At 45.5% G+C, this 27,415-nt stretch overlaps 3 protein-coding genes and 1 long non-coding RNA gene across 7 annotated transcripts in view; 3 read left to right on the top strand and 1 right to left on the bottom strand.

The window, feature by feature from the left end:
- Positions 1-16,616, top strand: part of HROB (homologous recombination factor with OB-fold) — a 35,566-nt gene extending 18,950 nt beyond the window's left edge. Inside the window, exons 7-10 of the mRNA XM_072646041.1 lie at positions 11,903-11,988; positions 12,513-12,638; positions 14,344-14,488; positions 15,259-16,616. Coding sequence (XP_072502142.1) covers positions 11,903-11,988; positions 12,513-12,638; positions 14,344-14,488; positions 15,259-15,323 — 422 coding nt within the window. The 3' untranslated portion in view covers positions 15,324-16,616. The remainder of the gene's footprint in view (positions 1-11,902; positions 11,989-12,512; positions 12,639-14,343; positions 14,489-15,258) is intronic.
- Positions 14,508-23,793, bottom strand: LOC140528313 (uncharacterized). Its single transcript, XR_011975141.1, has 3 exons — positions 23,604-23,793; positions 19,521-19,694; positions 14,508-14,674 (listed from the first exon to the last, which is right to left on the bottom strand). It is a non-coding gene; the product is annotated as an uncharacterized lncRNA (long non-coding RNA).
- Positions 19,134-22,897, top strand: ASB16 (ankyrin repeat and SOCS box containing 16). Its single transcript, XM_072646042.1, has 5 exons — positions 19,134-19,672; positions 20,112-20,379; positions 20,833-21,319; positions 21,834-21,947; positions 22,475-22,897. The coding sequence occupies exons 1-5, from the start codon at positions 19,372-19,374 to the stop codon at positions 22,658-22,660; spliced, it is 1,356 nt and encodes a 451-aa protein (XP_072502143.1). The 5' UTR covers positions 19,134-19,371; the 3' UTR covers positions 22,661-22,897.
- Positions 23,794-23,878: 85 nt separating the features above from the next.
- TMUB2 (transmembrane and ubiquitin like domain containing 2) lies at positions 23,879-27,401 on the top strand. Of its 4 annotated transcripts, none has more exons than XM_072646046.1 (3): positions 23,879-24,074; positions 25,266-25,826; positions 26,003-27,401. In XM_072646046.1, the coding sequence occupies exons 2-3, from the start codon at positions 25,291-25,293 to the stop codon at positions 26,364-26,366; spliced, it is 900 nt and encodes a 299-aa protein (XP_072502147.1). In that variant the 5' UTR covers positions 23,879-24,074; positions 25,266-25,290; the 3' UTR covers positions 26,367-27,401. The 4 variants fall into 4 exon arrangements, with proteins under 4 accessions (XP_072502147.1, XP_072502146.1, XP_072502150.1 ...); XM_072646045.1 differs by having other exon boundaries at positions 23,961-24,123; XM_072646049.1 differs by having other exon boundaries at positions 24,027-24,118.
- The last annotated feature ends 14 nt before the right edge of the window (positions 27,402-27,415 follow it).

The following is a 27,415-nucleotide window of genomic DNA, read 5'->3' as shown; positions in this document are numbered from 1 at the left end:
GCTCTGCTTCCTGGGTGGAGGGTGCACTGTTCTAAGCTTCAGGGGTTTTGCACAACTGTTTTCAGAGGTACTTCAAGGGATCTCAAGTTTTCAGTTCTTCCAAGGTGGTATGATCTAAGGAGAGGTGCATTTACCATTCTCCTGGCTTATGTTCTGGTCTGGAGTGACCACAAACACTTTTCTGCCCTGGGACTGTGATGAGGGTCCCTGCTCCATTGTGGTTGCAAGCTAGTGTGTGCTAGTACTCCTCCTTTCCCTGGGACTGCCTGCCAGGACTGCTACCCTGATCTGAGTGTGGGCAAAACAACAGAGTCCTGCCCCTAGTTCCAGCAAAAGAGATTGCTGTAATCTTCTTCCAATCAGTTGTTCAGCCCCTGGAACATCTCTGGGTCAAGAGCTCTGGAAGCAGCTGTTGCCACTGCTGATTCAGTGGCTCCCAAGGCCTGCTCCTGATTTGCTGGTATCTGGCCTGCACTGATGCAGCCTGCACTGGACTATTCTCCGTTCTCACCCAGGTATGATAGACCTTTCCTGCCAACTTTCTAAATTATCTTTGGCTGGAAATTTATTTCACCCTGGCCTTTTGTGGGTTCTGCCACTTCAGGAATTGTTTTATGGCATTATCTAAAGGTGTTTGGAGGGGTTTCAAGGACAGCTTAGGTGAGTTGCTGCCTTTTCTCTGTCAGTGGCTTTGTCTCCATTATAAAAATCCTTGCAGATCTTTTCCATCACCTAGTGTTGTTCTCCTTCCAGTGTTATCTTTCATTCAGTACCCTTGAGATGACTTTGCTAACTTAATTCTCTCACCAAACTTTATTTAGTTTTACTATCTTCTGCTTCTTTCTGATGTGTGCTGTTCTTCCACTTAAGAGTTTACAAATAAATTTTTATTCTAAACTAGTATTTCCCTGGTATTTCCCTTAGTTTCAGTATCTTTCTGCTTGGCAAATAATTTCAAGTCTTTGCTGATTTAGGTTCTTTTTATCTTTTTGTTAAGGCAATTGATTTACTTTTTAGAAAAAAAATTATTGGTATCTGTGGTTTTTATGCTACCATTTTGGAATATGTCCATCCTCTTCCCCCTACCCAGGAAACTTCCTTGTAACAGAGAATAAAAAAGAAAGATGGGAGAAAAAGCAGTTTAGCAAAACTAACCAAGACATCAGTGAAATCTGATAGTGTATCTTCCCTACTCTTATCCTTCCATGCCATCAAAGAAAGGAGCAAAGTGTATTTTCTCTTCCCTTCCTGAGACCAAGCTTTGGTCAGTATAACTAGCTTTACACAGTATAATCACTCAGTTTTGTTGGATTTATTATTTTCATTTACAATTTACGTTGTAATAATTGTATATATTGTTTTTTTGGCTCTGATTACTTCACTTTGCATCAGTTTACATAAGTTCTATGCATCTCTGAACTCTTCATATTTATCTTTTTTAATGTCAAGGTAATATTCCGTTGTCTTCATCTACAACAGTTATTTAACTATGCCCTAATCAATAAGTGTCTACTTTGTTTTCAGTTCTTTGCTGTTACAATAAATGCTGTTATTAATATTTTGTCACATAGGACCTTTCTGTCTTTGACCTCCTTGGGATATGATGGCAATTGATATGCATCAGCTAAACTTATGAATGATTTTTGTGGAATATATATGTGTCAGGAATTCTTAACTTTTTTAGTGTCATGGTCCCCCATTTTGGCATTCTGATAAAGCCTGTGAACCTCTTCTGAGAATATTTTTAACTTTATAGAATCAAATACACAGGATTACAAAGGAAGCCAGTTATATTGAAATACCGTTGTCAGGGGGCAGCTTGTTGGCACAGTGGGTAGAGCATTGGCCCTGGAGTCAGAAGGACCTGAGTTCAAATCTGGCCTCAGACACTTGCTAGCTAGGTAACCCTGGGCAAGTAATTTAACCCCAATTGTTCCTCCCCCAGAAAAATACATGGGAGTATACTTGCCAAGATAAACCTAGGAACTACATGAAATATGGTTGTCAGAAGTTCCATTAACCTCTGATCTATATTTTCATTATCAGTAACTTTTAATCAGCCAGTTTGGAGTTGTTTTAGTTGTATGCCATATCTTTTGTATTTATTTTTCTAGCTTTATACTAATTTTGATCTTAGCTCTACCAAATCAGTGGTCTGACTATAAAACTGATTCAAAAGTGACTTCTACATCAGGGATAAGTTGTTTTCTGTGGTTGAAAGATAACTAGCTTAATTTTTGTGGTATGACCACTGCATGTCCAGTGTTTTCTAATTATTTTCTCAGAATTTTCATGTTCTACAGGTGTGAGTTTTTGTGTAGTCTATAAGTCTTTGTCTTCTCTGTCTTTATTCCTTACTTTTTTTTTTTTTGCAGGGGGGTGGGGTTGGCCATTGTCACTTATTCCCACTTTTGTGTTGAAGTCATTTGGGATCAAAGAATATGTTAATTTTATTTGAAGGTCTTCAGAATGTTTTTCCTAAGATTTCTTTACCTGTTCATCCTCTGAAACAGGTGTTGGTACATACTTTGCAATTAATTTCCTAATTGTCTTTGTACAAACACTTAGCATGAGCACTGCATGAGATGAACAAGAAGGGTGTTTCTTGTTGCCTTTGAACTCTCAATAAAACTTAACTCCAGCTTCTTCATTTTTCTTTGCAATGAGAATCTGTGAGCCATCTTTCCATTTAGTTGCAACTTCCTTCTGTCTTTTGGTTATGATTATAATGAGAACATCAAGTTGACTTGATTCACTTTCCGTTAGTTTGTCCGTTTGTTGCCATTGGACAAAGATCTCCCATTTAGAGGACCAGCAGATAAGTTAGTTTCTAGATGGTTTAAGAACTTTGATTCATAGTACACTTTTCTACTCCTTTGCCACTGTCATTGCAGAAATGAAAGGGGCTTCTTTGGTATTTCTGTTGAAATTATCTAGGGTTCTAGGACTTGGGGACATTTTGTATTTTTCTTTGTTTCATAGAAACAAAGAAATTTCAAAGAATTCATCACCAGTGGCCAGTGTAAGAATGATGAGTCTTTCCATACTTCAGGAGACTAGTTCTCAGAGAGTAGGCTCAAGCTCTTGCTGGGAGTGTCTCATGAACATTTTCCCCTTCAATACTTCTCATTGTTTTTTGAAGCAATATTGCTTTTAATCTTTTTCTGTCCTCCTACTGTGACATATAAAAAGTTCAAGAGACATAATTTCTGAATACTTAATCATTTTATTAATCATGCTAGCATATAATTAATAAAGGGTCAGTGATACTCTTGATTGCCAAAGACCTTTTTTGAAACTCACTTAATACTTATATGCTCTTGGAAGAGTGGGTATTCCTGAAGGTGGCAATCAACTGATTGGTTAATAATAAATGAGATGGATGAATATTATAATGAGAGGTAGGCTTATTCTAATGAGAAGCTGGGGGAGACATGACTCTGATCACTCAGTCTTGGTCAAAGAGACTTATCTATACCCATATCACCCATCTAGGGTAATCTAAACAAAAGGGCGAGTTCATATTTTCCTCGATCTGGTTGAGTAAAACACAATGGGTCAAAATCCATCAATTCACCTAAACTAAAATTTCTTTACCTTTTGAACAGATCTGTTTTCCTTCTCAGGAAAGGGTACTTCAAAGGCTGCCTGAATAACCCACTGATTTTTGAATGAGGAAGTAGAAAAAGGAAAAACCTTGGTCCTAATTCAATAAATGGAGAGAATCAATAAATAGAAATAATCATTTCTCTCACTCCATGAGATTTTGCAAATCAGTCAGTCAAGAAGCATTTATGAAGTCTCTATAGTATTTCAGACACTGTATTAAGCCATAGGCACACAAAGACAAAGTTAAAAACAGCCCCTGCCCTTAAAGGACTTACATTAGAATGAGGGAGATGACAGGTATGTATATAATACATGTAAAACAGATATAAGGCAGTTTTGGGTGGGATTAAATTAGCAGCAGGGGAGCCAGAAAAGATGTTGTGAGAAGGTAATATTTGAGTTGATTCTAGAAAGAAACCAAGGATTTGAAGAGGGGCAGAAATGAGGAACAGGAGTCATTCTGAGGAGGAGGGACAGAAAGGAGGGGGCACGTGGTATGGAACTGGGAGGAAAATAATGCTTAAGAATGAAAAAGTAGGAAGTGGTTAGGTGGTGAAGCCATTGAAATGTCAAAACGGGAGTTTATGTTTGATCCTAGAGGCAATAGGGAGTAACTGGAGTTTATTGCAATAGTGACATGGTTGTACCTGTACTTTAGGAAAAGGACTTTGGTGCAGTGTGCAGGATATGCTGGCATAGGGAGACCAAATAGGAAGCTACTGCAATTTTGTAACAAGGTGAGATGTAATAAGGGCCTGAATGGTGAGTGTGATTGTTAGTTGGAGAGGAGAGTACATATACAAGAGGTTGATTGAAACAAGATTAATATGTGGAGGATAATACTGAGGGCATGAAACTGCAAGAATGGAAGGGCAATGCTACCCTTAGTAGGAACAGGGAAGTTCAGTTAGAGGGGTAAGTTTGAGGGGAAAGATACTGAGTTCTTGCTTTAGACATGTTGAATTTGAGATGTGTATGGGACATCTTGTTGGAAATATCCAAGAGGCCATTTGTGGTGTAGGACTGGTGTTCATGAGAGACACCAGAGCTGAATATATAGATTGATGAGTCGTCTGCATAAAGGTGGTAATTGAATGCTTAGTTATTAATAAAGTCACCAAATGAGATAAAGTAGAGAGAAAAGAGGAGGTCCAGGGCAGAACCTTGGGATACACCCACAGTTAGCAGGCATAATATGGATGTCAGATTAACAGAATTTTCTAGTCTTATAGTTAGGAGGAGACCACCAAAAAAAAAAGAGAGAGAAAAGAGAAAGTATCCAGGAGGAAATGAGGTGGTTAACTGTATCTAGTGCTACAGGAGGAAGTGCTTTTAAGAATATCATATTCTGCAAAGTCCTGTGTGATACTGGCTGTAGCTCCTCAATATTTGAATTGTTTTTTTCTGGCTGCCTGCAGTATTTTCTCCTTTACTTGATAGTTCTGAAATTTGGCAACGATATTCCTTGGTGTTTTTAGTTTGGGGTTCCTTTCAGGGAATGAATGCTGCATTCTTTTGATGACTGTTTTGCCTTCTGGGTCTAGGACTTCTGGGCAGTTTTCCTTGATGATTTCTTGGATGATATTGTCCAGGCTCTTTTTTCATCATGGCTTTCTGGTAGACCAATGATCCTTAGATTTTTCTCTCCTGGATGTGTTTTCCAGGTCAGTTGTTTTTCCAATTAGATATTTTACATTTTCTTCTATTTTTTCATTCTTTAGATTCTATTTGACTGATTCTTGATATCTCATAGATTCATTAGCTTCTACTTGTCCAATTCTAATTTTTATCAAATTGTTTTCTTGACTTAACTTTTGCATCTCCTTTTCCATGTGTCCAATTGTTCCTTTTAAGGGGTTATTTTCTTCAGATAGGTTTTGTACTTCCTTTTCTATTTGTCCAATTGTCCTTTTAAATTCTTCTGTGATTTCTTTTTTCATATTTTTAAAGTCATTGGTCAGTTTTTCTTCTATTTCTCTAATTTGGCTTTTAAAATCCTTCCTGAGCTCTTCCAAGAAGACTCTTTGTGTTTCAGACCAGTTCATATTCCCTTCTTGTTTCAGATGGCAGTACAATCTCAATGCTGACCTCTTTGGTATTTGTGTTTTGGTCCTTGTCCCCATAGAAAGATTCTATGGTCCTTTCTTTTTTGCTTTGCTTCTTACTCATGATAATCACCATTTTCCTGGCTTTTAAAGTAGATCTCTGTGTCTGGGGTACTGGGGGCTCTGTGCCACAGTTTTTGTGCCTAAAACTTGAGGCTTTCTGTGTTGTGGCCTCTGGTTCTTTCAAGCTAAAAGCTAAAATGCTGCAACTCACCTGGTGCTAAGCTGGCTGATGTTGGAAAGCAGAGGCCAGGTGAGATCTTTTTGGGTTTCCCTGAAGTTACCCTGGAGCTAACTTGTTAAGTATGGGGAAGGGGTGGTCTGGCACAGGAGGTCTCCTCTGCTGAGGTAGAGCATAGGTAAGCTCAGCAGTTGGTGATCCTGTTTGCACTAGTGTCTATCCAATTCCCCTGGGGTGCTGAGGCACACTTGGGGTCCTGGTGTTGGCAGTTGTTGGCTTCACCTCCTTAGGGCTCAGGATCATCTCCCAGTTTGTTGAGGTGGGGCTGTCTGGGACAGCTCTGATCCTGCACTGGTCCTCTTCAGCCACAGCAAGACAGATCCTCCTTAACAATCTTCCTAGCCTCACAGGCCAAGAGTCTGTTTACCCCTTCAGCTGCTCCCACTGTTCCAGGATTTTTCCCAGGGAGATATTATCTGGGCTCATCAGGGTCAAAAAGGGGAGAGAGATAGCAATTACCAATCACTCTGCCAGCTTGCAGTGCTTTTAAGATGATAAAAACTGAGAAGATACCATTAAAATTTGGTGATTGAGATTATTGGTAATTTTGGGTAAAGCAGTTTCTGTTGAGTGAAGTCAGAAGCAAGATGGGGGTTGATAAGAATTGAGGGAGGGAAGTGGGGATAGCAGTTATAGACAGCTTTTTCAAGGAGTTTGACTGAAAAAGGAAGGAAATATATAGGATGATAGTGAAGTGTTTTGTTTTTAAGGATTGAGGAAACTTGGACTTGTTTGTAGGCAGCAGGGAAGGAACCATTAGATAGAGATTGAAGGTTAGAGAGAAGGAGATGATAATGAAGGCAGTCTGATAGATAAAATGGGAAGGGATGGGCTCAAGGATACATTGTGAGAAGAGCTTCCTTTCTTTCCCTTTCAGTTGAGGTAAAGAAAGAGAGTTCTTAGCAGTTAGCTAAGAGGGTAGGGAGAAGGCCTAGTGTTGAAGGCTTAAGAATAGAAGAGAAGGTTTGAAATGGCTGCTGTGAAAAGAAGGCTAGAGAATCAGTTACGAGTTGAGTAAAAGGATTGCCTTGCTGCAGTGAAAGCCCAGCTGAGATCAGAAAACATAAATTTGTAGTGGACCCAGTTAGTAAGACTCTGAGACTTCCTCCAGCTTGGTATGTGAATAAGAATGTAGAAGGTGGGTGGTGGGAATAATCCAGGGTTGGGATTCGGCAGTTGAACAAATTAACAAAATTTGAGAGTAGAGGACTTTGTAGAATTGAATTGTTTCACTGAGAAGCTAAGATTGGGAAGAATGTGTTGGCAGAGCAGGGGTAATGGCCTGGCAAAATACTAAGGATTCTATAGGTTTGGGAATTAAAGGCAGGGAAAGAAATAGAATGATAGGAGATTATGATCCAATAAAAGAAGTTCAGTGTTGTTGATCATAGGTGGAGAAAACTTAGGCATAATTGCAAGATCAAGGATATGACCATCTCTATTTCCCTGAGGTAGAGTGGAGAAGGAGGTCATGGGAGCAGAGTAGATTGAAGAACCTGGAGGTTGGAGTATTTGCTGGAGCTTCAACATATATGCTTAAGTCTTGTAGTATGAGAGTGAGAGGGAAACTGTGAGGTGCTGAACTCATTAAAAAAGAGGGAAAATGTTCTGGCTCACAGTGAAAGGGACTTCATCATCTATTTAGTGCATGCACTATTTAGTGCATGAAAGGAATCCCCCTATAATATACCACCAATTTGTGCTTGAAGACTTCCAAGGAAGGGAACCCACCATCTTTCAAGGAAGCCCACTTTGAGGCAGCTTTAATTATTAGGAAAATGTGAGGCATCTCATGTCATAACAAGTCATAACTGACCTGGAAAACAGGTTGAGGAGAAAAAAATGTATCATTGGCTACCAGAATGCCCTGATCAAAAAAAAAAAAAGCCTAGAAATCATATTTCAAGAAATCTCAAAAGAAAATTGCCCAGATTTCTTAGAACCAGAAGACATAGTAGAAATAGAAAGAAACCACTAATGATCTCCTGAAAGAAACTTCAAACTGAAAATTCCCAGGAACATCATAGCAAAGTCCAGAGCTTCCAGAGTTAAAGAAAATTTGCTGCAAATAGCCAAAAAGTAAAAATTCAAGGAGGAGGAGGAGCCATGGTCTAGATTACATATGATTTAGTAGTTGCCACTACTAAAGGAACGTAGAGATTTGAATGTGATATTCCAGAACACAAAGGATATAGGCCAACAACCAAGAGTGACTTACCCAGAAAAACTGAGTATAATCTCAGAGGAGGAAAAAATGGATCGTTAGTGAAATAGACTTCCATGTATTCCTGATGAAAATACCAGAACTTGTAGATATTTTGAAGTCCAAACACAGGAGTTAAAAGAAACATGAAAAGATACACACAAATGAACAATGATAAAGGACTAACCAACAATAAATAACTTACATTCTAATATGGAGGGATCATATATATGTCTCCTCAGAACCCTGTTATCATTAGGGGTCATAGAGGGAGTTTAATTAGATAAGACCTGGGAATGGTTCTATTATGTCTTGATTTTCTTGAAAACTGAATGGAAGAAAGTGGGAAAAATGGAAGGAAGATTTGGAAAAATCATCTCATATAATTAGAGGATTTGGGGTGAAGAGGAATTGGGGTAGAGAGGCTGCAACTTGAACTTCACTCTCATTTAAACTCCTTAAAGGAGGGCAGAATAAACAGAGTTGGATGCAGAAGTCTCACTTTACTGATCAGGGAAATAGGGAATGGAGAGAAGGGAGAATTGGAGGGTAGATTAAGAGAGGGGTTAGTCTTAAGCAAAACAAACTAAAGGTGCCCAAAATTATGTGTACCTCTTTCTGAGGAGGCAAAGAATGAGAGACTGGGCGATTTCCATAAATTGGAGAATGGCTGAACAAATTATGGTGCATGCATGTGACAGAATTATGGTGTATAAGTTGCTGCGTAAGAAATGATGGAGATGGTTTTAGAGAAACCTGGGAAGCTTTGTATGGATTGATGCGAGTTGACATGAACAGAACCAGGAGAACAATTTATATGATGACAACAATATGCTAAAAGCTAACAACTTTGAAAGAATTAGGAGCTCTGATCAGTTTAAACGACCAACCACAATTTCAGAGGACTCATGATAAAACAAGCCACTTATCTCCTAATGGAGAGGTGAAGGACTCAGTGCAGAATGAGACATATCTATTTTTTGAACTTGGACTTATTTTGCTTAAGTATACATGATTATAACAGGTTTTGTTTTTCTTTTGTTCTCATTGTGGGGAAAGGGGGAACTAAGGTGAGAAAGAGAAAGGACTGGTTTTTGCTAATTGAAAAAATATATATAAAATTTGAAAATAAATAAGAGCTATACTCTTCTTAACACAACCCAAGATCATTTTTTGGCTTCTATATAACACTGCTGACTCATAGCTTGCAGTCCACAAAAACTCCGAGATCCTTTCAGAACAACTGTTTAACCTCATTTCTCTCATCTTATACTTGTGAAGTTGATTATTTTGTACTCAAGTGCAAGACTACATTTTGTCGTATTAGATTCAGCCCCAAAGCTCTAACTTGGGGAGGTCATGTTGGATCTTGTCATCCAGTGATCTCCCAGCTTTGGGCTGTCTCAAATTTGAGGAGCATAGCATATCTGCTTTTATCTTAAGTCATTGATAAAAATGTTAAATATCCCAAAGCCAAGTGCAGATCCCTGGGGTTCTCCACTGGAGACCTCTTGCTATACCAATATCAAACCTTTAGCAACTACTCTTTGAGGCCATCTTACCAGTACGGCATCTGTCTGATTGCATTATCATCTAATCCATATTCTTCTCCACAAGAGTAGTATGTGATACTGTACCTTATCAAGTGCTTTATTAAATCTAGGTAAACTATAGTTGTAGCATTTCCTCTCATCTGCTAATTTGTAATCCTGTCAAAAAATGAAAAGGTTAGTCTTACATGACCTGTTCTTTTTGTATCTATCTATCTATTTATCTATCTAATCCCCCCATTACATGTAAAAACAATTTTTTATATTTGTTGAGTTTTCAAAATTTTGAGTTCCAATTTCTTTTCTCCCCTCCCTGAGGCAGTAAGTGGTCTGATATAGGGTGTAGTTGTGAAACCATGTACAACACGACCTGTTCTTCATGAAACTAAACTAGCTCTTTGTAATCACCATTTTCCTTCTAGATTTTTGCCTACCATCTTTTTCATGATCTGTGCTAGAATTTTCCTGAAATCAAAGTCTAGCTCACTGGCCTATATTTTTCAGGCACTGTTCTCTTCCCTTCTTCCAAAAATTGGAGCAACATTTGCCCTTCTAAAACCTAGTGGTACTTTTCCTGTTTTCCGTGATCTTTCCAGTGTCATTGACCCTGGTTCAGCAGTCCCATCAGCCAGTTCTTTCAGGTCCTGAGGATGTCATTCATCTGGGCCTGGTGACTTGAATTCGTCAAGGGAATCTCAGTGTTCTCTTCCTATCTCCTTACTTACCTTAGGCATCACACCCCTGTTAGTCCTTCTTGTTCTGTCATTTCCAGTGTATGAAGTTCATTCTCATTTGCAGAGAAGATAGAAACAAGGTAAGAAAGAAGCATCTTTGTCTTTTCTTTGTTGTCATGTATCATCCCATCTACTCCAAGCAAAGCTCCTATCTCTTCTAGATTCTTGTTTTCTCTCCAATTTGACTTTTTAAAAAGCTATTCTTTGTTCCCAGCTTCCCTCCCTGGTCTCAAATCATTTTGAGATGTGACATTCCAAGCATTATTTTTAAAGCACTGTGCTGTGCTCCTGTATGCATCCTGTTATTTGGCTTTGCTTTCATATTCTGTACATTTTTCTTAAATTTAAGTTGGTTGAGAAGTTCCCTGTACGTCCACATAATCTCTTCAGACAAATCCCATTTTTTTCTCCCCATGGGATTGTTTCTCTTTATGGTTTCAGAATTTCATTCTTAGCTTCTTACGTCCCTCCTTGGATGACTGCCCCTGAAACATTTTAGTTCATGGCATCCTCTATACTTTTGCCCCTGCTTGCACTGCCCCCCACCTTCCCATCCTCATCCTAGAGTAGTTTCCGAGACAGAAGGTTATTTAGAAAGAGTAGGAGAAGAGAGAAGGGCTTTTAGCCAAATAATGAGAAGCAAATAGTGTAGATGGCTTGGAGGACTTTGGGATGAGTGAGATAGGTTGGAGGTTGAACTGGGAAAGGGAAAATTTGGGAGAAACTGGAGAAAACTTGAAGTCATGCAGTCTCTTGGCCCACTTACTAGTCTAGAGTGTACTTCTTGGATGAAAGGGAAGTAGGATTAAAGACAAGGAGAAACAAAAAAGATCAGGAAATAGATCATGAAGAGGTAAACTGAGGAAGGAAAAGGTAGATGACATGACAGAAAAGGTAAGTTAGAGGATTAAACAAATTAATGGAGTGGTGGGTAGAACAAATTGGGGAACACATAGGAAATTTAGTGTAAGGTTGGAGAGAAGAACTTTTCTTGAGTAGTCTGAGAGTACATTTCATTTGGAAAAGAGAATGAGAGAGGGTGCCAGTTTGCTCATCGTAGGGGACATTAGTCTAAGCACAGTGTCAGTGGATGGGAGGAGCCTGTTGAGTTGGCAATTCTTTTTGGTCTCACCTCATAGTCTCCCTGTCTACAGGGTGTGGACCCCTGAGAGGTGCATATACCTGCTTTACCACAAGAATCCCTGCTATAAATATCCCCGGTTCTATTGAGTGATCATTTATCGTGTTTTAAGATATCTTTCGATCAGCTTCGTAGGAGCACACTCTAGCTTCTCCATGTCTCTTAAAATTTGGCACCTAAAACTGAATATACTACTGTACATGTAGTGCTGCTCTATTCGCTGTCATTTTGCTCCTAAGAGGTTAGGAGGAGGAGGAGGGGGAGGCGCTTGGGGTATGGCTACATGTGACCTGTTTTATCTGTCTCTGGTCTGTTGCAGGAGAGATGCAAGGTACAGTGCACCGGCTGCTGTTGGAGGAGAGACAGAATGAGCTGAAGACTGGCTCTGTCCTGCTGCTGAAGCAGGTAAAGGAATTAGAGTAGTAAGGACCATTTATGTTAAACCAGCCTGACTTTGGAGATTGTCCCAAATCACAAGAGTACGTTGATATAGTGCTTTAAAGTGCTTCACCTATGTTAGCCTGTCCCAGTGCTGTGACTTCCACATAATGGCTTAGCTGGCTACATTTTCTCCGGCAACCGAAATATGACAGTTCTGTGACAAAACCTTGAGCACTTTGTTCTGTAGCTTTGGGCCACTTAGAGAAGAGCTGGCCTTGATAGAGTGCTTTAAAGTTTGCAAAATGCTGTCCATCCATTATCTCATATGATATCCTGTTTCTGCTGAGCTTACTCCTATTTCTTTGGTGTTGGTTCTTCCTCCCTAGTGCTGGAGAGAGGCAGGAAGAGGGACTTGGGTCATGGTATAAAGATTTCTGCATGACCATGGTGGAGAGCAGTCCGAATCTTATGTCCAGATGGGTGCCACTAAGGGGGGTTAGCCTTGAGTACCTATTGGACTGTGACCATCTCCTTCCCACGTTCCCCAGATTGGAGTGTTCTCCCCCTCACTTCGCAATCACTACCTCAATGTGACACCCAACAACCTGGTCCAGATTTACAACCCAGATTCAGGAGATGGGAAAGTCCCCAGGAGCTCTCAGCCCCTTGCCAAGGTAAGAAGGCCTTCAGAGACTGGGCAGTTGGGAGAACACAAAGGATCCCTTCTTTTTTCCCTTTCTTTTCTCCCATTTCTTTCCCTTTCATCTTCTAACCCGTTTTCTTCCTTAGTATCTCCTGCTTCCCAGAGGGGCTAACACGGGGAGCAATGTTCTTTTGAATATGACTCCTCTTTTCCTGGGTCCCCATTCCTGACAAAGTAGTAAGGTGAGCATGTTGTCTACGTGAGCAGGCCAGGTTCCCTGCTGTCCTCAAGTATCTTATTGAAGACTTCAGAGTTTGAGGTGCTGACAATCACTGTAAGTTTAACTAAGAATTGGGGTCCCCAGGGTGGAAAAGGTGATGGAGAGCCAAAGAGTTTGCAGAGCCAGGCAATAGGCCAGCCAACCTAATGTGTTATAATAAACTCACTCCTTTCTGCCATTGCTGTCTTGGAGAAGGGGGAGGATATGGGGCTTGGAGGACTTTGAGTTGAAAATGGAGAAACTTGGGCCCAGGGCACTGTGTTACTCTGGCTGTGCTGAGAGCATAGTACTTTGGATGCTCTGGGGCATCAGGCATGACCTTTTCTTTCCCTACCCCATACGCTGCCCAAACCCTCCCTTCTTCTTATCTGAGGTTTGTGCTGGGTTCAACAGGATATTGCTCTGGCAGTGCCCTAGTGTCTTTGGGCTTGCCTTAATGTAGTGGGCTGAGTTCTGGTTCTAACTTTGCCCCTAATTAGTTATGTGGCCCAGACAGGCCTGGCTAAAATTTTTCTCTGTATTGTTATATAAGGGGGTTCTTGGAGACCCCCATATGACCATGGATTGAATAACAATAATAATGATATCCAACGCTTAAATGACGTTTACAGTGTGCCAGGCACTGCCCTAAACACTTCATAATTATTGCCCTATTTGATCCACACAACAGTTCTGGGAGGTAGGTATTATTATTCCCATTTAACAAATGAGGAAACTGAGGTAGACAGAGGTGAAGTGACTCACTTAGAGTCACACAGCTGCTAAGTGTCTAAGGCTGGATTTGAACTCTAGTCTCCCCTCATTCCAGGCCTAGCAATGTTTTATCCACTGTTTTTATCCACCTCTCTCAGGGCTCTGACAGCCCTGACATTCTGTCTCCGGTTATGTCTCAATTTTTCTGACTCTTCCCTTTCTCAGAGAACCAAACCATCTACTCTTGATTCTCTATGTATAGTTAAGTAAAGTTTTAGGAAATTTGTGGGTTTTTTTTTAATTGATAAGTTTTCCACCGTCTCCTCACTCCACTTTAAAAAAATTCATTCCCTAAAAAAGGCAAGTAAGCCTGTCGGATGACATGATTTCCATGGTTACTTATTAATCCCAGGCCAGTTTCTCCAGAAGGGTGCCATCATTCAATGTGTGGTCAGGGAATTCAGATGCCCTTTGATATCAACTCATTTAGACAGAATTGGGAAGGAGAATTTGATACCTGAAACTCACAGATGTTTCAACATGAAGCAAATGGCTTTTTGGAACATTGGATATTTTGGGTAATTCCTGCTACAGCTTTTCTCCTTTAGCAATATGACTAAAATATGGCTATATTTGCTTGAGCTTAGAAGCCCCTTTGGGCAAGTGTGCCCCCTGATTGTGTGCCCCCTGACTCTCCCTCTCCCACCCTGATGAAGGCTGAAAAACTCTAGATACTCTATTTAATTCTTTGGGGCATTTTCAGATTTCTAGACCTGTCCAGTCAGAACCTCTGTGTCAGCCTCTTGCCCTTGAGAGCTCCTCTAGTACTCTTCATTGTGTTGGGCAACCGGGAGAGGAACCCAGCACAGCCAGAGAGGAGGTGGCCCCCACAGAACTTCCTGAAGAAGGTAAGAAAGTCAGCCTCTGTCCAGGAGAAGAGACATCTTTATTGCTGCTCTTTCATAAAGAATGACCCAGTCAGGCTCTTGACTACGGCCAGTTTTGTCCTTCTGTCTTTGGAGCTTTGGATCTCCCAAATCCTACTTGGTTGAGTCTTGTGTTGCAGGCCACCTGGCTATGAAAAGGATAGCACCCTGTGATTTGGGGGGAGAGGATTGTAAATGATTATTGGGGTGTTTAGGGCAGTGATTCTACTTATAGCTTTGGTTGTTGGCAGTAATAGGTGGAATTCTTATCAGTGTGACCATAGATGTGTTACTTAACCTTTCAAATCCTCACTCTTCCCAGCTGTAGAGTGGCAGTAATAATATCTGCATCACCCATCCCATGGTTATTATTGGGAGAGTGATCTGTAAAATTTAAAGGACTATAGGAATGTATGGTGGTATTTGGTGTGTGTACGTGTGTATGTAGGTGCTTTAAAGTTTGCAGCATATTTGGCATATCTTATTTCACTGAAGGCCACAAAAAAGGGAAACTTACATGGAAGGATGGGAATGCCCCAGGACCAGGGGTTGGATACTTCCCCAGAAGAAGCTGGGTACATCTAAAGGCCAGTCAGCTGCAATGTCTGGGGCACCTTCTTCTAATCCAAGGACACAGTCCCCACTAGGGTATCATAGCAGAGACAAGTAATCCTAGAACACTTGAGTCCCCAGTGTGTGTCTGCATCTCGAGCCAAGCTAACTACTGTCATCCTTCCTTTTGTGCTGTGCAGATGATCTGGATGAGCTTCTAGGTGAGCTGCCTGAGGACTTCTTCTCTGAGGACAGTGGCTGGTGAGACAGGACCACAAGGAGCTGGCATTGCCTTGTTTGTTTTAAGTCAGGCATGGACATGTCTAACCTTGTGAAAGAGTGGATGATGGCAAGGCACTGTGTTCTTGCCTTAGCAGATAACCTTGTGAGCATATCAGCTGTCCCTCTACTACCTGTTTCCAAGAGAGCTCTCCTCATTTTCCAGGTCAGAGTATCTCCTTCTTAACAGTTTCTGTCCTTGGAGACAATGGGGGTCTTATGTATAATCCAGCTTGGCTCTAGAAAACATCCATTCAATCAAAGACTTGTTTCCTTGTCCTTTTATCACTTTGGTCTCCATTCTTTGGATAGTTGGAGAGACAGAAACAAATAGGGACATGTTTAGAACTGCTTAGAACTACTGTTTGCCTCCCTCATCTCCCCACCTGGTGTTACATTATCAGTTCATTTTCAGTCAGAACCATGTATTCTTCTACTCATCCTATCCCAGAAAAACTACTTCACTTAAGCCTGAATTATTTATTTTCCCCTAACACAAGGGCTATGCTGAAGTTCCACAGTTTAACTGGTGCAGGAGGCTTTCAGGTTTAGGGTCAAGGAGTTAAGAGTATTGTGCCATATTCTGAAATAAAGTATGGTGCCGTTTTGGACTTTAGGCTATGCTCTTCTGCCAAATTCTCTTGTGACTTCTTCTGTATGTCCTTATATGTCCTACTCATCTTCCTGGATGCCATAATGTTGTGAGGGAGGGCTGAGCACTCATCCCAGAGAGCCTTCGTAGAAGAAGACACTATAACCTTAACTGTTAGTCTCCTACTGCAGTGATTTCAGTAGTTTACTCCCAAATCAGGGACTGATCAGAGAGGAGGGTGGGACACAGTTCTTTATATTTGTCCCATCCCTAAAATGTCTCAATTAATGCAGTTGGGGAAATAGAGTTGGCCTCACATCTGCTGCTCATTGCCAGAAAAGGAGAAAACCCAAAGGTTAGGCCTTCCGGGGTTAGGTTTGAATTGCCAACTTGCTCTCAAGGACCACCTTATTTAGGCCTGGGGCTTCTCTCTAAAACGTTAACTTCCCGTTTTCTAAAATGTATCACCATTGTGAAACTAAAGAGAGAAAAGGAAAGGCTGAAGGGGATGGAGGAGGCAATCAGTTATTCAGTAAGCATTTCCAGCTCTTGGACACTGTACTGTAACGGATGAAACAACTCCTATCACAGGGATTTTACATTCTAAGGTGGGAAACTACTAACTGTACATATGTATATGTGTATATGTCTATTCAGAATAAATAGAAAATTAATAAATACAAGTAATTAAATGTAATGTTGCTTGAGAGGGGAGACACTGGCAATTGCTGATACTAAGAAAGGCTTAATGAAAAGTTGGTGCTTGAGTTGGGGGTTCAAGGAAGTGAGAGATTCTAGGAGTCAGAGGTGAGACGCATGGACATTTCAGACATGAAGAGCAGCCAATGCAAAAGCACAGTGGGGTAGCCTGAGGGACTGATGATGCCTGTGCCATATCTGGCACTGTGGACTAGCCCTGATCTATTTTTCTTACGTGAATATTTTACTATATCTAAACTGGACTTTTTTCCATCTCTCACATCACCTAATCATTTTTATCTCTACCAAGGTAATCTGCCTAGAATATTCCTGTCCTTCCTCCTGCCCCAGTCTCATCCCATCAGACCCCCATCTAACTTTCAAGGCCCAGATCAGTCTTGTCTCCATGAAACTCCTTCAGGATCTTCCAGCCCATAGACCTTTCTCTTCTGAACTCTATTAATACATGTTGAAAAAAATAGCTATAGAGTTTAGAGCTGGAAAGGACTTTAGAAATGTTCTTAGTATACAGAGGAAGAAACTGAGGCCCATTGAGTTGAAGGGACTTGTCCAGGTCATCCTAATAAACAGATTCAGGATTCAAATTCATTGCTATTTTTCCTATACCATAATACCTCTCATAAGGCACGGCACATTCTACCTTGCACTGTAGTTACTAGAGTTATGTGTCTAGGCCTTTCAGTTACAGTGTAAACTGGTGGAAAACAGTGATTGTGTCCTTTGTATATCACATAGCACCTTGCTCAGAATCTGTGCTCAGTAAATATGAAGCAGCCTCTGTATGTTCATAGTAAAACGGAGGGTAGAAAAGAAAACCCTGTTCCACTCAAGTTGCTTAGCTCCTTGGGGAGCATGAGAGATGGACAGAGATACTCTGGGTCCCACGATGAGGGTGCCCTTCAGTTTAGTGCTCTCCACTGGTCAAGGATGGAGAAGGTGCCAAGAGTGGGTCTGGCAGGGGAGTGCGCTGTTTCAATTCCACTCCCTCCCATCCACAATTCACCTTGAGTATTTTGTGCTCCTTCGAGAGAGGATAGGAGTACACACTACCCACTTTGGCTCCCTTCGCCCCACCCTGCTTTGCTGATCTCCAGCCATGAGAATTCAGGTGTGGGTTGCTAACTGCTGTAACTAGATGACTGCAGTTTAATTATACAATAATGAGTTCCAATAGGGTTAATCATAGCTGATTCTATAGAGGCACCTTTCTCTGATTTCCAAAGCACTTTCTGGTCATGATCTCATTCCTGCACAAAGCATCTCAGAGAAGAGGGGAGGGATCCTTTACCCACCCACTCACTTCCCTAACTATTTACCCCTATCTACTCAGGACAGGTGGAACCAGAGGCAGGGTGAGGTGAGTGGGCTGGTTTAGGAAAACAGTAAGATGATAGAGCCAAAACAACCTCAAGTGCTCAGGTGTTTAAACCAAAGTAGGACCCAAGTACACTTATTAAGCAGGGCTGGGGGTGTGGGGGTGAGAAGGGTGGACAGCTGTAACATCAAACATAGCTTTGGCAGGGAAGAAACGTGAAGGCAGAGAGCTCTGGATAGGTTTAAAACAAAAAGAGGCCTTTAATCCCTTGGGCAGTAGCACAGCATGGTGTATCAGGAGGGAGGAGGTGCTCAAAAAACTGAGGTCATCCAACAAGTTCAGTTACCCTTGGGTTATATCAGGCTCCTGCTGTGTCTTAGGATAACTGTGAAAGACCCCTCCTTTACCTTAGGAAAGCTGGCAGAAGCTAGATTGCTGCTCCCTGTACTGACAAAGATGCTGTTTCTTGGCCTCATTCCTCCCTCTAGAGGTGTCTGAGTAAAGCTGCCATCTCCATGTGGAGACATGAGTTTGCTATATACCACTTCCTTGAATCTTAGTGTTGGAAAGACACCAAGTCCAACCCAAGCAGGAACAAACTGTAAGCTATCCCCGAAGAAGTAGTTATCCATGGTCTGCCTGAAGACCTGTTTTACTTTTGGACAATTTTCTCCCTTCCTATAACTGCTCAGGCACCTAGGAGGTGATCAGACTTGCCAATTCAGGAGGAGTAGGAGCTTGGCTGAGGGAGAGGAGAATGGACTGCTCTTTGGCCCTTTTCAGGCTATTATTTGTACCCTGGTTTATTGCCTGGGCTAGAGGGAGAATGGAAGGGAAGGAGATAAAAGTGTGGGCAGTGGCTAACTGTTGGCCTTCTCCTTTTAAGTCCCTGTGATGAAGGAAGGTTTTGTACTAGGTTTTGTACTCTTGTCCTGTTTGGAGGCTGAAGGCATGTCTCCTTGCTAACTTTGGTGACTGATTCCATCTCCCTTTACCTCCTGGGTCTGTCAGTCATCCAAACAACTGATGAATGGAGCCTCTTCTGACTAGGAAAACCCAGGCCACTTGATTTCCCCCCACCCAAACTTGGTTTACTTACCCAGGACCTTGCCATTGGGATCCAGAGAATAGCCTCAGCTGGGACCTTCTGTACATCCCAGCATGGAAGTAAACATGTTAATAAGACAGCATGGCCTCTGGAGGGGGCTCAGGCCCAAGTTTCTCTCTACTGGGACCATGACGCTGCACAAAACCTGTTGATCAGATTGCCGGGGAGGCCTATTTATAGCCTCAGCTGCTCCTGAACAAACAGCTTTGGCAAAGGGGGCTCCTCAGAGCGAGATGGGAATGTAGTGTGAGCCTGATATTGCTTGGGTGCCCGCTCTCATAAATTGGGTCCACCCCAGCATGGCGAGGGAGACATTCCCCTTCACTTCTTCCACTTTGCGCTCACTTCGCCTGCAGCAAGAATGGCTGGAATGGGAAGATCGGCGCCGGGCAGCTGCCTGGCAACGCTTCAACCGGAGGTGCCCCCCAAGCACCCGGACCCAACTTACCCGGACCCCTTGCTATTGCCGTGATCCGGCTATCCATAATGCCCTGTTTGTGGGTGATCTACAACGGATCCAGGCCCTGTTCCAGGATGAAGCAACAGCCAACATGATTGTGGAGACTGTCAGTGACCAGCTGGCATGGTCAGCTGAACTGGGTAAGGGCCATCAAGAAGGCACCTACATGGGTAGAAAGAGGGCAATGAAAAGAATGTCATTGGGTAAGCATTTTAGACATCACTCCCTACCCACTGCTGGCATTGACACCAAGATGGGACCTCCTCCTTTCCCCCAATGGAGAATGTTCCCCAAGTTCTTAGGAAATACTGTTCAGCTTACTGCTCCCTATTTTTTTTTTTTTGGTAGAGGAACAGTAGTGACTTGTGACCCTCACCAATGTCCAGTGTTTCATCTGGTATCTTGAGAATTTTCCTAGCCATCTTGGTAGAAAATCCTTCATCCTGTCCACCCCATAGTCCTTCTGTTCTCATGCCCCATGGGGGAAATAGTTGTGTCCATCCCTTTCTTCCCAGTTTTGTCTTATTCTCCTCATGACCCCTATTTAATGGTATGTATTTCTTGTTCCCCCTTCCCTAGGACTCTGGGTACTCACCCCAAGGACCAAGCAGACAACCCCATTACAAATTCTGGCAGCCCGAGGCTACACCAACTGTGTCCGCCACCTGATCCTTCAGGGGGCTGATCTGGATGCCCGAATCGGGGGGCAGACAGCCTTGCATGAGGCCTGTGCCCAGGCCCAGACAGACTGTGTGAGGTTGCTGCTTGAATTTGGAGCCAAAGCTAATGTGCTATCAGAGGAAGGCATGGCCCCCCTCCACCTCTGTACTACCCCTGAGTCTTTACGGTAGGTTCCTTTGAGGCTGAGATTTAACTTGGCGTAGAATAGTTGGATAGTCATTTATAGTTTTGTTTTTCATTTGATTTCCCTACTAGATTGAAAACCCTGTGTGTGGGCAGGGACCATGTCTTTTTCTTTGTGTACATGTCCCAGTGTCTTGCAGAAAAGAAGGCAAGTTCTCTTGCTCAGCAGAACTCTAGGTTACCATAAGATGGGAAGGGAATGTTGGCTAAGGGAAATTAGGGAAGTCCAGAGCGGAGCTAGAGGAAGAAGCTGGCCAAGGGAGTCCCTGTACAAAAGGATGCTGATGAGCTTTTATGTCCATCAATCTTTGTAGCTCTAAAGACTTTCAAACTCCTTGGATCCTTACTTTTATCCTGAGGGGTTGGAGGAACAGATCCAAGGGGCTTAGGATCTTCGGTAGGGAATTGACTCTGGTTTTCCTGTTACCCCCTCCAGATGTGCCAAATTACTACTGGAAATGGGAGCGTCTGTGAACCTGCCCTCAAGGGAAAGTAAAGTTACGCCCTTGCATGTGGCTGCTGGTCGGGGCTTAGAAGAACATGTAGCCTTGTACCTGCAGTATGGGGCTGATGTGGCCCTGCGTACAGGCCAAGGCGAGACTGCCCTCAACTCAGCCTGTGCTGGGGCTGAGGGGCCAGGACGCCAGCATGAGGGGGTAGTCCAGCAGCTCCTGGAGGCTGGGGCAGATCCCCAGGCAGCAGGCCGAAAGCGCCACACACCACTCCACAATGCTTGTGTCAATGGTTGTGAGCGTCTGGCGGAACTGCTGCTGTATCATGGGGCAAAGGCTGATGTTCCCAATGGGGCCGGACACACACCCATGGACTGTGCTGTACAGGCAGCTGAGGATGTCCCCAACAGGAAGCCTGAGGTCCTTATCGCTGTTCTGCTGGACTATGGGGCTCAGCCCATCCGCCCAGAGGTGATGGAAGACAGAGGGACAGGACAGTCTGGGGTGGGGTAAGGCTAGTTGGGGGGGGGGGGGGGGTATAAGGGTGTGGCAGGATGTTGGCCTTTGGGGCAAGATGATGATTTCAAGAAGAAAGCCAGTCAAGGGGAGGACAAAAGAGGAATGTCCTGGAGGTTCTGTTGTCTTGGCCTTGGTGATGGCTTATCTTAGCTCCTCTTAGACCTTTTCTAACTCCTAGTTATGTGCTTAATTTGGGGTGGAAATAAGGGGGTAGGAATTGAATTGTTTGGGGTCCAGCGGATAAGGAATAGGGAAAGCAACTGGAAGCTAGAAGGTTGGGGAACATGCCTTAGTGGGAAAAATGCATGGAAAAGGGAAGAGAAAAACCCTAATCATATCCTACTCTCTCCATCTAGTTCCTCTAGGACTCAGGAAATGTGATCTCATTCACCTGGGTCTGGGATAAAGGGAAGATGAGTAGTACTTGCTTCTAGTGTCCTGTCTTCTCCTTTGCCCTCTCCCACAGATGTTGAAGCTGTGTGCTTCATCTCCACAAGCCCTGGAAGTACTGCTCAATGCCTACCCTTGTGTCCCACCTAGTGAAACCTGGGTGGAGGCTGTGCCCCCAGAATTATGGCAGGTATGTCTGGTGGTATGTCTCCTGTAGGCTTAACCCTATGCAAGGCACGAGAGGAGAAATGGACACCTCACCTTCAGAGACACCCCTACCCCCACCCCAAGAGACAAGACACAGAGTTGTCTGAACAGAGCTCTTCCCATCAGTGAGTGGAGGCAGGGAGAAAAGCTGGCAAATGGTTTTAGCCATGTAAGGCTTACTTGCAGGAAGGAACTGGGGAGGTGTGTTGGAAAAGGAGGAGGAGGACCTCATCTGAAAGAATGAAATATGAATTGCTTACATGAAAATCATTCTAGACTCATCCTGAGAGCCTAAACACACCTTTCCTCCTCTGCTGTCCCTACCCTCCACCAGTCCCCCAAATCAGTGCGCTCTTTTGTACCTGTTGCCCAGGTACATTTCCTAAATCGTTAGGGGCCCCTGAGAATGGAGTTGGGCAGTGCCCATCTCCATCTGACCTAGATTGTCCTCTTAACAGGACAGCTGTGAGGCAAGGATACTGAGTGAATTAACTTTCTGTCCTGGCTTAGGAGCATGAAGCCTTCTACAACTCAGCCTTCCAAATGGCAAACCAGCCCCGGCGGCTGCAACACCTGGCAAGGCACGCCCTGCGGAGCTACCTCAGGAATCACTGTCGCCTTGCTGTATCCCAGCTTCCACTGCCCCCTGCCCTGAAGGACTACATGCTCCTTCGGATCGAGGGGAGCATTCAGTGAGCTTGAGTTAAGGAAGGTGCCCGAGGCCCAGGTCCTGTTTGTGGCTGTACAACCCTTCTCACTTAGAGGAAGAAGCTCTTGGAGAGCAGTGGTTTTCAGCCCTTTAAGGGCATGGGACCACACTCAAATAGAGCAGAGAACATCATGGAAAACCTCGTCCCCTCACCCCCAAAAAGCCCAATTAATGAGGATGCTCAATGGGAATTTTTATTAAACAAGAGCAAATAGCATGACAAACCTAAGTATGCATGTTGTCATAACGTAAACAGGAACCCCCCCTCACAGCTTGCTTGGAGGATAGATTTGTCAAGACAGAACCAGTGCTTGGGGAGAAGCGGGAGGTGGGAATCTCAGGGCTCCATTCTTCTGTCTCTTACATGTAAAGGGCATTGCTTTGGGGTATGGCTATAGAGAAGCTAGAACCCAAAGGATTTCCTGCCCCATCATCTCATGGACAGAAGCAGTGGACAAATGAGTAACCAGTGTCATGTACTCTCGAGTCTTGCACCTTCATATCCTCTTAGATTCCCCCATCTTCCTGTTCCCCGGCTCCCAGTCAAGGCACATGGCTTGCAGGCAGATGCCTCGTTTTCTACTCCATTCCCGTTCCGGACCAGTACAAGAGATGGCTTGGCCCGGGCCGGAGGAGAGGGGATGAAGAGAGATGGGGAGACTGCCCGTCTCTCCTCCTCCCCTCCAGCCCGAGGCTGGTCCTTGTGAACAATCGGTGATCACAGTCCGAGCCATCCTTATGTTCAGGGTCTCACTGGGGAGATGGAGGAGTTGGGCAACGAGATCCAGAGGGAATATGGCATCCAGATCTCGGCTCCACCCGTGTGGATTTGTTGAATTTTAAGTTTCCTGTGTCCGAAAAATGAAGGGGCGTGATCGACTAAATGCGCTTTGGTCAGGCCCCTTCCAGCTCCTAACCCTCTGGTCCTACCTGCCAGCTGTGTGACGTGAATCCCCTCCTCTCTAGAAGCCTCAGTTTCCTCCTCTATAAAACGGGGCTTAGACAAGGGCTGTCTTTTAGGTCCTACCCAGCAGGCCTGAAGCAGCGGAGGAGCCCATCGAGGCCGACCCACCTCCAGCGGCTTCTTCCCGCTCACACCCAAACAAGTCCAGGATGCGCTGCCCCCGCCCCTCGATGCCGCCCATTGCTGCTGGCCATGCCCTTCGGAGGGGCCCGCCCTCCTTCCCTACTGGTCTCTGCCCGCAGCTTCCCCGGAAGTCGGTTGTTCAAAAGGACCCTGTTACAGCGGCTCCTAGTCCTCGGCAACGGCGACGTAGAGAGAGCGGAGGCGGGACTTCCCGCCTAGGGTCCAAGTAGCTTCCGGCGCGAGCCGGAAGACCCGGTCCTGAAAGGAATTGGGGCTGCCGATGCCCCCCCGCCCCACCTCCCCCGGACGGGCAGGTGAGATCTGGGACTGTCCCGGCGCATTCAGGACGCCTGGACAGGTTAGGTGAGGGCCCTCGGGGAACGGCAGCCGGGCCGGCCCCCCTGATCCTGTGCCGGGCGTTCTGCTCCCTTCTCCAGCCTGTACCCTCCGTTTCCCAGGACCCCCCGCGGCCACCCCTCGGCCCCTCCCTCTGGGTCCTGGCCCCGCCCCCGCCCTGATTTTGCGGGGGTGGTGGGGTATGACCTCTGACCCCACCCTGGGAGCGTCCTCGGGGCTGGGAGGCAAAAGACGGGTGAGGCCCGGGACATGAGCGCGAGCGCGGGCCCGGCCCGGTCCAGCCCTGTTCCTGGGGAGTGGGGGGGGGGAACCGAGAGGGGAGCTGCCCCCTTGAGGAGGGCAGGGGTCCAGTCCAAGTCCGGGGAGGAGCCCGCCCCGTCCAACCAGCCATCAAGCCCCCCCTTTGTGCCAGGTGCCGTCCGATCCCTGCTGGGGATGCCTGCCCCCCGGGAGCTTAGCTTAGCCGGGTGGCGCAGGGGCGGCGTGCGAGGGCCCTTGGGGTCTTGTGTCCAGTGCCTAGAGCGAGCCCAGAGGGAAGACCCCCGGGGTCCCTTCGTGCCCAGACGGGAGGAGAGCAAGCGTGGGGCCCAGGGCCGTGTCCCCGCTCCGGCCCGAGTCTTGTCCTCCCTCACGGTTCCGGACACGCTGACCGCTTTCCCAAGCCTGCCGTGTCCTGAGACTCAAAACTGGGTCCCCAGCGCCCTAGGGGCAGGGGGAAATGAAAGGACAAGTTTAGGAAGCTTTAGGTGACAGCGTTGGGTCCTGAAAGGACTCCCCTGTTCCTCGGAGGCGACTTAAGCCAGGTCCGCGAGCTCCCCCACTCTCACAACAGCAGATCTGCCTGACCCCCCCAAAGCAGACTTGAGAAGCACTGACCAATGAAGAGTCCGGCGTGACCCGGGGGAGCCGGGGCCCAAAGAATGGTTTGGGGTTAGAGAACAGACCCAAGTAGGGATTGTCTTTCATGGTATTTGGAAATTTGAGGTTCACACTGGAGGACAGGTTTTATTCTTGGTCATAGAGGATTCTCCCCTCCATAAGCACCAGAGTCCATTTTCCCTTGAGTTGGGACCGTAGTGACAAAAGCAGGAGACCACAGTTGCCCTCTTCAGGCCCCAGCTAATACTCTCCTCCTTGTGCCCCTGCAGCTCAGACCCAGTGAGAATTCCAGCCATGGAACCACCTGATACCACCCTCATTGAAGGCGTGGGCAATGAGGTGACAGTGGTGGTAGGTGTGGTGGTGTTGGTGTTGGCCCTCATACTGGCCTGGCTCTCCACCTACGTGGCAGATGCTGGCAGTAGCCAGCTCCTGGGCACCATTGTGGCAGCTGGTGACAGCTCTGTGCTCCGTCTCGGTCACGTGGAACACCTTGTCGGGGGGCCGGGCACCTCGGAGCCAGCTGAGCCCACCCATCTTGAAGAGGGTACTGAGGAGAAAGCTGAGGAGGAAGGTGGGGGGGACTCAGCAGGTGAGCCTGGTGCTGGGGGCGGGGTTGAGCCAGGCCTGGACCGCCTGCTTGACATACAGGGGCTGCCTGATCGGGCAGCTAGTGGTGAGGGCAGCAGTCCAGAGGCTTCCCTGAGGTCTGAGGGTAGCACCCATCTTCTGCCTAACCCTGGCCTCATCAACGTTCGGCTTAAATTCCTCAATGACACAGAGGAGCTGGCAGTGGCCAGGCCTGAGGACACCGTGGGCACCCTCAAGAGGTAAGCAAGGGAAGGTGGGTTCCCTGGCCCTTAGGTAGGAAGGCTGGTACAAGACCAGCACACCTGAGAGGTCTCTGGGAATGTGCGATTAAGCTACTCTCCCTTCCTAAATTTGTCTTTTTTTCTGTCCCCCAACTCTTGTCCATCATTCTAACTTTTGCCTCCTGTTTTCCTAGCAAATACTTTCCTGGGCAGGAGAATCAGATGAAACTGATTTACCAAGGCCGCCTACTGCAGGATCCCGCTCGAACCCTGCGCTCCCTAAACATCACTGACAACTGTGTAATCCACTGTCACCGATCACCCCCTGGGCCAACAGCCTCTGGCCCCTCTGCACTGCCCACCTCGCCCAGCACAGAGCCGCCGGGTCTCAGTGTTAATGTGGGCAGCCTCATGGTGCCTGTGTTTGTGGTGCTGCTGGGTGTGGTCTGGTACTTCCGTATCAACTACCGACAGTTCTTTACAGCACCTGCCACTGTCTCTTTGGTAGGGGTCACTGTCTTCTTCAGCTTCCTGGTCTTTGGGATGTATGGACGATAAAGACATCATGGGTGGGAGAAGAAGAGCCACAGTCTTCCTTCCCCTCCCTGTTTCCCTGCCCAGAGTTGGGTGCCAAGGACCCCAGGGCCAGTGGTGGTCAGTAAAAGGGATGTGGGCCCTCCATGGGAAGGAGGCACATGGCCTCTTCCATGCCCTTGACTCTACCCCAAGCAGGGTGACCATGCCCCTTCCCCTGCCCATCAGCAACTCTCAGGTAGAAATGCGGCCTCCCCTCCTCCCCCCCAGACACACATACCCCTGATGCCAGTGTGAGTGATTGCCCTCCCCTTGGGTGGGCACTTGGTAGAGGTGCAGGCTCTTAGGTGACCCTAGGATATAGAGGGGCTCCCTGCCAGCTGCCCTCATCTCTTTTGTGTGCCACCAGCTTTGCACGCACTGGAGCCCCTGGCCTGTCCAGCTTCCTGCATGGTTGCTCTCTGTATTGGGTAGCCAGCTAGGGGAGTGTAGCAGCATCAACAGCATGTTTGCCAGGGGCAGCAGGGCCCCTGTGCCTAGTCATCAGCCAAACCACCTCCTCCTTTCTTTGGTCAAGTCAATAGTTTCTTTGTAAGATGACCAAATTTAGTCTGTTTCAGGAAGGGGGTGGGCAGGGCAGGGCAGGGCCAAGGTATCTCATTGGACCAGCTCTTTCCTTCAGCCCCTTGGACTTCTGAGTAGTGATAGCAGGATGCTTCTCACATTCTGGAATTTCCAAGGTTCTCCCCTTTTCTAGAGCATTTTGCTTGTGTACTTTTTTTTTTTTTTTACAAAATTCTTTAGTTAAGACAGAACTCTGGGAGTCAGAGGCGAGACCCTAGGATCAAGAAATGCAGGAATAGGGCTAGGACTGCTACTGCCTCAAATCCATGGCCAGGACACAGTAAAGAAATGTTGGCACTATCATGCCGTCTATGACTGAAATAACTTTGCCCTTGTGGCATGGAGACTTCTGCCCCTGGGGCTCCTGACTCGATGGCCACTGCCTATGATTGAATAAAGTTTTGCTTTTGTGGCCAGCCTTGGTCGCTCAAAGTTGCTGCTGAGCTTTC

Source organism: Notamacropus eugenii, chromosome 2 (genome assembly GCF_028372415.1).
Source record: "Notamacropus eugenii isolate mMacEug1 chromosome 2, mMacEug1.pri_v2, whole genome shotgun sequence".
Taxonomy (NCBI): Eukaryota; Metazoa; Chordata; class Mammalia; order Diprotodontia; family Macropodidae; genus Notamacropus; species Notamacropus eugenii.
Note: the sequence above shows the minus strand (reverse complement) of the source record. Positions and strands in the feature narration are given on the sequence as shown.

Bases quoted from the DNA above. Each gene is read 5' to 3' on its own strand.
- ASB16 (XM_072646042.1), top strand. From the start codon at position 19,372: ATGGCGAGGGAGACATTCCCCTTCACTTCTTCCACTTTGCGCTCACTT. The intron at 19,673-20,111 runs GTAAGGGCCATC...CCCCTTCCCTAG, and splicing joins GGCATGGTCAGCTGAACTGG to GACTCTGGGTACTCACCCCA. The intron at 20,380-20,832 runs GTAGGTTCCTTT...TACCCCCTCCAG, and splicing joins ACTACCCCTGAGTCTTTACG to ATGTGCCAAATTACTACTGG.
- TMUB2 (XM_072646045.1), top strand. From the start codon at position 24,041: ATGCCCCCCCGCCCCACCTCCCCCGGACGGGCAGGTGAGATCTGGGAC. The intron at 24,124-25,265 runs GTGAGGGCCCTC...GTGCCCCTGCAG, and splicing joins AGGACGCCTGGACAGGTTAG to CTCAGACCCAGTGAGAATTC. The intron at 25,827-26,002 runs GTAAGCAAGGGA...CTGTTTTCCTAG, and splicing joins ACCGTGGGCACCCTCAAGAG to CAAATACTTTCCTGGGCAGG.